The 12,448-nt window shown below is 37.9% G+C and overlaps 1 protein-coding gene across 1 annotated transcript in view; it reads left to right on the forward strand.

Moving 5' to 3' along the window:
- The window catches only part of LOC132402385 (chitin synthase chs-2-like), a 54,448-nt gene extending 46,147 nt beyond the window's left edge, over window positions 1-8,301 (forward strand). The window contains 7 exon segments of the mRNA XM_059985243.1: window positions 326-671; window positions 1,515-1,567; window positions 2,887-2,942; window positions 4,423-4,533; window positions 5,222-5,433; window positions 7,996-8,087; window positions 8,270-8,301. Of these exon segments, the coding sequence (XP_059841226.1) occupies window positions 326-671; window positions 1,515-1,567; window positions 2,887-2,942; window positions 4,423-4,533; window positions 5,222-5,433; window positions 7,996-8,087; window positions 8,270-8,301 (902 nt within the window).
- The last annotated feature ends 4,147 nt before the right edge of the window (window positions 8,302-12,448 follow it).

Consider the following 12,448-nt stretch of genomic DNA (forward strand, 5'->3'; position numbering starts at 1 on the left):
AGTCAATATAAATCTGTAGCAGACGTTCCTAAGCTTTTTTAAGTCATGGACCCCTACCATTAGCCAAGGATGCCAGCTTGGCAACCCTGATCTACAGAAAGGATTCAATGATCCCTCTGTGATACATTATTTTTGCAAGCACTTAGCCAAGCAATAAATCTACTAATTTTTGTGGGCAGTGATTTTACGTGAATTGTAGAAATCAAGGAAGTGTTAGAGCAAGAGTAAAGTCCATTCAGATTATGAAGGGCTGGCCACTAATTACAGAGTGTTTGACGTTGTAGATAAAATTAGTGATAAAATTATCTGTTTCGTTTTTTTGTAGGCATGATAATCAGTGATGGAACATTCGTGTCACCAATTGGTATTTTCATTACTTCTCTGGTACTGCTTTATTTCATCAGTGCACTGTTGCACCCAACTGAAACATCCCTCGTTATATATGGATTCCTCTATCTCCTTTGCATTCCTGCGGCGTCAATGCTGCAACCAATTTATTCATTGGCAAACTTGCACGTCACATCTTGGGGAACCAGAGAGAAGAAACCAAAGCAGCAAAATGGAAGTTCACAGAATGATCAGCACCTGAGATATCAAAGAGGTCGTTGGCACTTTGAATGTACAATTCGTTGTCAAAAAGCTCAGCATCCCACCAAAGGAACATTTGAAAAGTAATTATCATGGTGTGCAAATTGACTTCTGTATCAAAAATGAGACAAGACTGTTTGGAGACAATGTAGGAGTAGTGAGGTGTTTTGCATCCATTGTCTTAGTGCTCTTATTAAGTTCTAGGTGGCAAACCCAAATACATGGCAGTCTACATACTTTCCAGCAAATCTTCACATATCTGCCGTGCTTCAATATTATTTAGTTCTCTTTTACTTTGAAAATCTGTCACTAGTTGTTCTGAAATCCTCATTATTATCTCAGATTTTTCAGGGGTCCCACTGCCTACCCTTTCTGACATCATCTAAGGCTAAGGTGACAGCCTCACCAGAAGAAAGATACCCTTTCCCTTGAGCCTGTAAATCCTTTTATCACCTTAATTGGACCACACTTTAATTTTTAATTTGTTAAAATAAATCAATTCTAGTTAATGCAATATCTCTCTATCCCCAGCCTCGATTCTGTAGGAAACACACTCTAAGGCCAATATATCCTTCCCTTAATACTGCACCCAGAATAGATAGAAGTATTCCATACATATTCTAATTAAATCTTTATAAAACTGCACAACTTTAATGCATTCCCTTTGATAAAAAGCTTAATATTCTGTTAGTATTTGAAATTATTCTAGCATCACTTGAATAGATATGGCATTAACCTCAACCATCTCTCTTCTATTTCAAAAGCATATTGATTTGAATAAAATAACAGCTCTTTCAAAATGTAAGGACAAGGATGTTCTAATAATTAAAATAATATTCCAATACTTAAAAATGGGAGTGTAGGTTTTCTATTTTCCAGACTAGACATGGTCTCTGATTAAGTAACTTGTTCTATTATTTCCCAAGGAAAAGTGAAACAGATGAAGTCACAGAGAAGCTGCAATCACCAGTAGAAAACTGTGAGTATACAGGACTTTGAGATTTGAAGTGTTTTATCTGTCTAAACCTCACACCCAATACAACTGTGTTTACACTGAAACATCTTTAGTGGTCAGAAAATAGGCACGTGGAACATTTTAGGCTAATTTAAAGGACATCGGGGGAAATGGTCCATGAAGTATTTGGATCATTGTAAAATCCCAAGAAGTTCAGAGAGGATATGTTTTAAGGAGGAAATTTACAATCTCTACTTTGTCTGAGTCATTTAGAGAGGCACTGTGTGTAGAAGGATATAGGATACAGATGAATGGGATTAGTGTTGATAAGCAAAAAGATTGGAAGGAGGTAGGGTGCTGAACAGCCCATTTCTGTACAGTGCAACTCTATGACGCCATGGCTCTATGTTTTAAGGAAATTGGGCAACATTGGAGAAATAAAGTGTCATATAAAATCCCTAACTTCCTGTGGATATGGTAATCAGCAATTTAATGCAAATGTAATATCATGAAACTCCTGAGTAATGGTAAGTTGCCTTTTTATAAAGGTACAAGCAGACTACAAATTTCACAAAAAAGTGATTCCTAATCCCTAAGGAGTTATTTCCTATCAAAAGTTACTCATGATTTACATATCAATAATAATGTCCACAATAAATATATCATTAATCCAGCAGCAAATGTTTATACATTAAGGAATTGCAGGGAATTTGGGTCTGTCAGAAAATTGGTACTAAAGTAAATGGTGAGTTGTCATCTTATGGAATGTCAGAGCAAATGCAGAGGGATTGAGTGATGACTCCTGTTCTTCTTTCTTATGTTCTGACTGTATTTTCGGTGGGGTGTGAGTATAACTGTTGGTGTAATTCTGAACTGTACTGACAGCAGAGAGAATTGACTGCAAAGGACTTCATCAGTTTAGAAGCTGTGGAGTATAGGTACTATCTGAATTATTAGAAACATAGAAAACCTACAGCACAATACAGGTTCTTCGGCCCACAAAGCTGTGCTGAACATGTCCTTACCTTAGAAATTACCTAGGGTTACCCATAGCCCTCTATTTTTCTGAGTTCCATGTACCTGTCCAGGAGTCTCTTAAAAGACCCTGTTGTATCTGCCTCCACCACTGTCACCGGCAGACCATTCCACGCACTCACCACTCTCTGCGTAAAAAAAACTTAACCCTGACATCTCCTCTGTACCTATTTCCAAGCACCTTAAAACTGTGCCCTCTCACGCTAGCCATTTCAGCTCTGGGAAAAAGCCTCTGACTATCCACACGATCAATGGCTGTCATCATCTTTTACATTTTACACATCTTATAATGTGTTTGTATTTTCTAGGTTGGCTCTCTGAGTTGAAAAAGACAACACTCTTTACTGAAGATTCCCTGGAAGAAGTAAGATTACATATGTGTAACTCTAAGCTGTCATTAATTATTAAGCAGTGAATTGTACTCTAGCCTGAACTAGAATTTCCTTTCACACTTGGGCACAAAATATTGCTGGGATCAGTGCACAGAGGACACCTGACAGGCAGGACTCACATATCTGTGTCAGAACAGCCCCTGATTTTACTTACATTTCAATAAAGGATGAAGCACTTGGTGGACTTCATTATTGCTGTGTCATCCTGATAGCCTGGTGTTCCTGTTCATGCCACTTGCAAGGAATGGTTTATGCTCAGCGCACCATTTGGCTAGAACCAAGTTACCAAACTGACAGTATCATAGAAATGGTGCTCCATTTTCCTGATCAAAGGAAGCTCCTTTGGGAATGCCATGGTGGTTGTCAGCTTGCCTGATTGAAAGGTTGAAAGATCTCCAGGGCAGGTCAGGAAATCAGAAGAACAACCTTTCATGTAATTCCCTTGTTTTGGCTAGTATTTTATCTGCTGTTTGTGGTACTGTGACATCATCAAATTTAGCTCCACACTCCTGATCTGATGAAGACAATTCTGCTTAATGGGAACAACATCTAGGCAGTCATGTCTTATTTCAGATTTACTGTGATCTTATTTCAACTGATTTTTGTAGGACAACAGCTTGATATTATCATGGGTATTGCTTTGCAATGTTCTGCAGTCCGTACAAAGGTATCTGGCTTAGCACCCAGGATGTGTTGCCAAAAATGAGTGTGCTCATGGAATCTGAAGTTATTATATTGTTATTTATAGAAAGATGCATTTCTGCCATTCCAGAAACATGGCATGAATCCAGCAATGAATGTGCACAGGCTGGTGATGGGTGGAACATGAAGAATATTTGGTGCAGGGTGAAGATTACACTTGGTAACAAAACAAGGGACAATAGCAAACATACCAGAAAATGGAAATTAACTAGTTAATAAGAAATGGATACAAACATTAGTCTGATCAAAATTACTGTAATTAAATCTCATACTCATACACAAGAGATGGGTTCTAAATTGTAATTATACTAAAGGATCCAGACAATTGGATTCACAACTGATGTTTGTGGGAAATGTGCTCAGCTTAGAAGGGAAAGGAAGGAGGAATTTGATTCAGCCTAGGCCCATTGCACTAAATGGCCAGAAGGTGAAATGGACTGAGCTGTGATTATAGTACTTGGACTGCAAATGCTGCTGAATGCGTTGCCGTGAGCAGAGGAATGGATTTAAGTTGACACTAATTAACTCAAAATCTTACTCTTTTATTTGTAATTCAATTTTCAACTAATTTCAGATACCAATGTGTATTTCTAAAACGCTTGATAATCTTCACAACTGGAGTCAATCTGGAAAACATAAATGGTGTTTTTATACAAACACTTTAGTGTATCAGTTACTCATTGATGTCAAATATGTTCTGTGACTCAGTACCAAGGGAGGTTATTTTAATACATTTTCTTCTTATTTTAGGATGAATCCTTATTTTGGAGTAAACTGATACAGGTGTATCTGAAGCCCCTCTCTGAAGATAAATATTATTTGAAAACAATCAAGAGGGAACTTCTGACTCTCAGGAATAAGGTTGGTTAAACAGTCTTTTCTCTTTGCTACTCAGAGAGGTGCAGGAAGGTGTTGGTGGAAGTTATACTTTTTTTATATTTAGCAACCTCTTGAACCTACTTTGGTGATAAGGAATAATTTTCTCGTGAAGGCACATTATCATACAGTATATGAAGTTTCTGAGTGATGTACACCGACCCTAAAATGTCCACCAAACAACTGTGCGATTTTCCTGCTGTTTAAGAAACGCTATTTTGGGGAATATGCTTTCTAAACATGCAGTAACCAAATTGACTTAAACTGGCTATTTAAAAATAATAATTTGAATGAAATCAATCGTTTCCATAATTTTTTGTTGTTCTTAAGGTCTGATATTTGTGGATATTCATGCATTTTGTATCTGTGTCTATTCATCAAGTGGCAACTGTCAAAGCAATTACATTCAGAGGGTCCTGTATTTCATAGAGCCTTGAGCTTACATTAAATGTCTGAAAGGTCGGGAAACAGCAGCAAGTAAACACCTTGCTCTACACAGAGGAACTATACCAGTTAAACTTTCTCAGATATCCACCTTGGTCCAAAAATTGCATAACAGCTTTGGATAACGAAAATATACAAATGCCCTAAGATACTAGATTGCCTGATTCCATTTCCTTTGTTGCCTGGATTTATTCTGTTAATGTTATTTTTTCCATTCCATTTTCACCAGGCTCTCTTCCTGTATTTGATGATTAATTTGTTATGGTTAGTAGGATCATTTCTCCTACAATTAGTTACTGATGGAATCGTCAGCCCAAAACTCGCACACAATGGAACTGTTGTGAAGAACGAATATCTCAAAATACAACCACTGACGTTCGTCTTTCTCGCCATCTTTGCATTTGTAATCTTTATACAGTTTTTGGCGATGCTGTACCACAGGTAGGTAACGCAGTAACCAGCAGAATGTAGGTCTTCCTCACCTTTCATTTATTCACAGAAAAGAGGTGCTAGGCGCTCTTAAAGATTAAACCCAATGAGTCCCGGGGGGGGGGGGGGAGTGGTTACAGTAGCCCTATCTTCAAATTACCACACGTAGATCTTGTTTATTTAAGGAGCTTTTAAAATAGTAGCAGAAGGCTGGACAGTAGGCCAACAAGTGATTGAAGGGAAGACACAGATTAGGTCAAGGTTAAATGGAAGGATAGACAGAATCAAATTAACAAACATGGTAGGCTAACAGGTCAAAGTTCATTTATTTCAATGCAAGGAGCTTTTGGATAAAGAAAATGAGCTTACAAATGAGTCTGGAGTAATACATGGCAATATCATATTTTAACCACTACAGAGAGTTGGTTGAGAGAAAGGTAGTTCTAGCAGCTCAAGTGCTAGGATTCAGATGTTTCTGGTGCAACAGAGAGGGATGTAAAAGAGGTGAGGGACTTTGTTATTGATCAAGGAGAATGTCACTGTAATGTATGGATCTATTTATTTTAGAGCAATGACCACCCCTTCCCCCATATAGCATTATGTACTGATCTGTTGTCTGCGTGTGTGTGTGTGTGTATACACAAGTTAAAGCCATCTCCCATGGCTATGCTTTTACTTAATTTTACTTTTACTTAATTGTCATTGTGCACAGACACAACAGTCATAGTAGCACTGAACGAGCATTCCTTGTAGGGCCCTTCCTCTGAGATAACTTGGCTAGTGCTCATCTTATTATGGAATAGGAAAGGTGCATTCACTATGGTGAGATTATAAATTGTAAACGACTGCAACCTCACACCAGCCAGTGGGAGATGGAGGAACAGTTATGTAGGTAGATTATGGAAAGATGTAATACAAACATGTATTTGTAATTGTTGACATCAATTTCCCCAAATTTGATTGAGACTCCACTAGTGCCAGAGACTAACGTGGGGCAGAACAAGTTAAGTGCTTCCAACAGCATTTCTTGACATAGTACACAGATAATCCAGCCATGGAAGGAGCCACAAGTGGGAAATGGATAAAAATGAAATTGAAATCTGGCTCAAAGTAGTAAATTGGGGAAAAAACTAATTACAAAAACATTAGACAGGAGTACACTGATGATAGGTAATACTGATGTCACAACTTGTCTGGGCTCTGCACATCTACTTCCATTGAAGGCGTGGAGGACTCGGCCAGACTCTGTGTTATCACTCAGTGACCTTGTGGAGTGAGAGTGCTGTGCCTGCAAGGGAGAGGGTTTTGCTATACCCACTCCTCCATCTGGCCACAACACTTAGTGCTGTTCTGATTCCTTACCTCTGCTCAGTCCTGTCCTTGTCTTTGGGATATTCAAGAAAATTCCTCAAACCAAATGCTCCCTTTCCATAGGCAGATCCTACTGAGAGGAAAGCACAGTATCTAATTTCTGTAAATGATCTGAACTGGATTTTAGCTCACTTTGGCACAATTGGAGTGTTGTTAGCTAGTATAGACTCTAATATATGAAAGAGTTTAATGAATTACATCAAGATCCTTCCACCCATTCTAGAATTATATATGTTATAGATGTTATGAACGGAAGTCTCCAACAATTCTGGTAGATAATCCTGAGGAAACTGCATCTCCCAGAGTGGTGACACGGTGGGACTCAGTATCACATTGTGCAGATATTTTAAGGAGAAGCTAAATAAATACATGAAGGAAAAAGGGAAAAGCTGATTGGAAGGACGCTCATGTGGATTATTACATATCAAATCCAGTGGTCTAATGACTAGCTCCCTGCTGCTAACTCTGAGAACTGATCTCAGCCAGGACAACAGATGAAGAGCTGCAGTTGTGAGGGAAATGCCTGGCCAGTGTTCAAATTCGTAATCACCTCTTCAACTAATTAAAATAATTTGTTTACATAAGAGTGTTAATACTTCTCCCCGTTCTTAGGTTTTCCCTTGGGATGAGAGTGACTAACTTCCAGTTTAGCTTTGTGAGTTTCACATTTGCTGATGGGTGGTGGGGGCCTACAAAGTACCCAAGACATTTTCAGGGAGCGGTGTCTCAGAAAGGCAGCATCCATTATTAAGGACCTCCAGCACCCAGGGCATGATTTTTTCTCACTGTTACTATCAGGTAGGAGGTACAGAAGCCTGAAGGCACACACTCAGTGATTCAGGAACAGCTTCTTCCCCTCTGTCATCCGATTCCTAAATAGCCATTGAACCCATGAAACACGACCTCACTTTTTAATAATATATATTATTTCTGTTTTTGCACTACTTTAATCTATTCAATATGCATATATATATATATATATATATACTTACTGTATATGGTGTACTTGTTTGTTTATTTATTTATTTATTTATTTATCTTTCTATATTATGTATTGCATTGAACTGCTGCTACTAAGTTAACAAATTTCATGACACATACTAGTGATAATAAACCTAACGCTGATTCTGAAATGCTGCACACAATGCTATCTAAAAATCTAAAATTGTACCCATTATTACAATAATTTCCATTTAATTCCAGAGTCTATACCTTCATCCATTGGCTATCACACAGTTCAACAAATGCATCTCAATCACACAACAAAGAGATTCTGACTAAAGCTATGGAAGATGGTAAGGCATTTATACATTTACTGTGATTCATAATCCTCTTTACAATTGTTCAAAAAAAGACTAAATATATTTCAGGGTAGTAGTGGGTAGACACATTTTAGAGATTGGGCTGTTTCACATGTGTCTGTGAAACAAACATCGCAAGCACAATCTAAAAATTGTTTAAAATATTTTCTCCACAGTTAAGAAACAACAACCAAAAGAATGCTACTGAACCCAAACAAGAACACTTTTAGGAAACCGTTTACACTTCTGAACAGATCAATTTAGGTCAACGTTTGGTATCATCTGGAAGACCAATCAAAGCGCCAATCCAGAGAAGCATTGCTACAAAGCAGATCCGTGCAAATAATGAAAACACAACTAAAATTAAGCACTGAACATGGCAGAGTACCCAAGTCAATAATGAAAAACAACTTTGATAATTACTGACTCATAAGTGGAAGCTCCATTAATAGTGCATGCCTCTTATAGTGGACAGATTCACTACACTGTTTGCCTTAGTTGTATCAGTGCCGGTTACAGCTCAGGAAGTCTGTCAATAACAGAAGCAAAGGATGAGCTTCTTGTGTTTCTGAGAAACATTGACACTGGTTCTATTACTGATTTTTAAAAAATGATCTGTCAAGTCAGGTTCATTACAAGTAGTTACATTATTTCCTGTTTCTTTCTGTTTTCTGTTAAGCATCATAGTAACAGTTCAGACAAAGTGAGCACCTTGCTGATTAGAAGAAATAAAGGATTTTTCAACTTGTTTAATTTAGGAAATGTATTCATGAACTGTTGCAATAAGGAGATTCCATAGTGTATATTCCCACTTGCGCCAGATGGATGATTGAGAAAATGCATTAAGCAGATACTGTATGTCTTTCCAAACAATGTAAAAAACCGAGCAACAAGATCAAACCAGCTAACTATTCAATACTTTCATTATTATTATACAAGATCTAAATTTGCCACCACTTTTATCTAACAACTTTTTGCCATTTCCAGCTGTGTTTGAAGGAAGGGGAAGTAGGGTACTGGGAGGCTTACATAAATGTTTACAAGACTGACAATACTGCTTGACATTCTTTTCCACTTAAGTCCATTTTCTTTCCATTGAAGTAACATGGCCTTCATTTCTCTCTGACTAGATTTTCTTTGAAAACCTTGGCCTCTTGTGCAACCTCCACCGGTATTGACTGTTTCAATCTTTGTTAGGACTCCAAAGTTTAGAATTCCCTCACCTCTCTCCTCCTTTAAGACCTTTCTAAATCACAATAACAACATTGCTAAAGAATGCTACAGAAACAACTTTTTCTCTTTTTGGGTTTATTGTTTTCTGAAGCATCTTAGAATATTTCCTTCATTGAAGAATGTTGCAGTTACCTCTAGAATGCATCAATTCACTCTCCACCAATGTAGTCCAATCCAACTTAATCCAGTCCAGGTCCTTTAGCCTATCTCTTTTCTGCCTCAGTACAAAAGTCTTTGTGATGATGCACTTCGATTTAATTGACTATGTTAACCATTTAAATGTAAGCTCTAGTTAAGCTCTCCAGTCCATAAGAATTCATTCTGCAGTTGACTGTAAGCAAAGCTATAACACTGTAACATCCAACTAGTGCAGAGTTTCCAGTGTTGGAATTTAACATGTTGCAGAAGCTTAAAAATAATTAGTATGAAACTAGTGCGTTACTGTTCTTTATTACAAAATGCTCATGGGTACGCTAAATTGTTGTAATAAATACTTGCAGTATTGTTACTTTTCATAGAAATAATTGATAAGTTTAGAGACTGTTAGTTTGTAATTATATTTGATGTAATAATTCTTTCAAAAGTTTTAAATAAAATTATATAACCATATAACAATTACAACACAGAAACAGGCCATCTCGGCCCTTCTGGTCCGTGCCCAATGCTTACTCTCACATAGTCCCACCGACCTGCAGTCAGCCCCTAACCCTCCATTCCTTTCCTGTCCATATACCTATCCAATTTTACTTCAAATGACAATATCGAACTTGCCTTTACCACTTCTACTGGAAGCTCATTCCACATAGCTACTACTCTGAGTAAAAAAGTTCCCCTTGTTACCCCTAAACTTTTGCCCCCTAACTCTCAACCCATGTCCTCTTATTTGAATCTCCCCTACTATCAATGGAAAAAACCTATCCACATCTATCTACCACCTCAATTTTAAATACCTTTAGCAAGTCCCCCCTCAACCTTCTACGCTCCAAAGAATAAAAATCTATCTTGTTCAACCTTTCTCAGTAACTTAGGTGCTGAAACCCAGGTAACATTCTAGTAAATCTTCTCTGTACTCTCTCTATTTTGTTAACATCTTTCCGATAATTTGGTGACCAGAACTGTACACAATACTCCAAATTTGGCCTTATCAATGCCTTGTACAATTTTAACATTACATCCCAACTCCTATACTCAATGCTCTGATTTATAAAGGCCAGCATACCAAAAGCTTTCTTCACCACCCTATCCACATGAGATTCCACCTTCAGGGAACTATGCACGATTATTCCTAGATCACTCTGTTCTATTGCATTCTTCAATGCCCTACCATTAACCATGTATGTCCTATTTTGATTAGTCCTACCAAAATGTAGCACCTCAGCATTAAACTCCATCTGCCATCTTTCAGCCCACTCTTATAACTGGCCTAAATCTCTCTGCAAGCTTTGAAAACCTACTTCATTATCCACAACGCCACCTACCTTAGTATCATCTGCATACTTACTAATCCAATTTAGCGCCCCATCATCCAGATCATTAATATATATGACAAACAACATTGGACCCGGTACAGATCCCTGAGGCACACCACTAGTCATCAGCCTCCAAACTGACAAACAGTTATCCACCACTACTCTCTGGTATCTCCCATCCAGCCACTGTTGAATCCATTTTACTACTTCGATATTAATACCTAACAATTGAACCTTCCTAACTAACCTTCCATGCGGAACCTTGTCAAAGGCCTTACTGAAGTCCATATAGACAACATCCACTGCTTTACCCTCATCAACTTTCCTAGTAAACTCTTCAAAAAATTCAATAAGATTTGTCAAACGTGACCTTCCACGCACAAATCCATGTTGACTGTTCCTAATCAGACCCTGTCTATCCAGGTAATTATATATACCATCTCTAAGAATACTTTCCATTAATTTACCCACCACTGACGTCACACTTACAAACCTATATTTGCTAGGATTACTCTTAGAACCCTTTTTAAACAATGGAACCACATGAGCAATACGCCAATCCTCCAGCACCATCTCCATTTCTAATGACATTTGAAATATTTCTGTCAGAGCTCCTGCTATTTCCACACTAACTACCCTCGAGGTCCTAGGGAATATCCTGTCAGGAGCCGGAGTTTTATCCACTTTTATATTCCTTAAAGGCACCAGCACTTCCTCCTCTTTAATCGTCATAGTTTCCATAACTTCTGTATTTGTTTCCCCTTACCTTACACAATTCAATATCCTTCTCCTTAGTGAATACCAAAGAAAAGAAATTGTTCAATATTTCCCCCATCTCTTTTTGCACCACACATAGCTTCTAAGCGTCCAATTTTATCCCTCACTATCCTTTTGCTATTAATATAACTGTAGAAACCCTTTGGATTTATTTTCACCTTACTTGCCAAAGCAACCTTGTAACTTCTTTTAGCTTTTCTAATTTCTTTCTTAAGATTCTTTTTACATTCTTTATATTCCTCAAGCACCTCATTTACTCCATGCTGCCTATATTTATTGTAGATATCTCTCTTTTTCCTAACCAAATGTCCAATATCCCTTGAAAACCATGGCTCTCTTAACCTTTCCTTTCAACCTAATAGGAACATAAAGATTCTGTACCCTTAAAATTTCACCTTTAAATGACCTCCATTTCTCTATTACATCCTTCTCATAAAACAAATAGTCCCAATCTATTCCTTCTAAACCCTTTCGCATCTCCTCAAAGTTAGCCTTTCTCCAATCAAAAATCTCAACCCTGGGTCCAGTCCTATCCTTCTCCATAACTATATTGAAACTAGTGGCATTGTGATCACTGGACCCGAAGTGCTCTCCAACACATTGGTCTCTACATGGACCACGACATCTCACCCTCCCTCTTGAGAATACTGAGAACTCGATCCGAGATATCATGGACCCTGGCACCAGGGAGGCAATAGACCATCCGAGATTCTCAATGTCTTCCACAGAACCTCCTATCTGTCCTCCTAAGTATTGAATCCCCTATCACTACTGCTCTCCTCTTTTCCCTCCTTCCCTTCTGAGCTGAGGATCCAGTCTTGGTGCCAGATATTTCAATTTATATTTACCATACAAAAGCAAGTTTGAGAGTCTTTT

Source organism: Hypanus sabinus, chromosome 12, assembly GCF_030144855.1.
Source record: "Hypanus sabinus isolate sHypSab1 chromosome 12, sHypSab1.hap1, whole genome shotgun sequence".
In the NCBI taxonomy this organism is placed as follows: domain Eukaryota; kingdom Metazoa; phylum Chordata; class Chondrichthyes; order Myliobatiformes; family Dasyatidae; genus Hypanus; species Hypanus sabinus.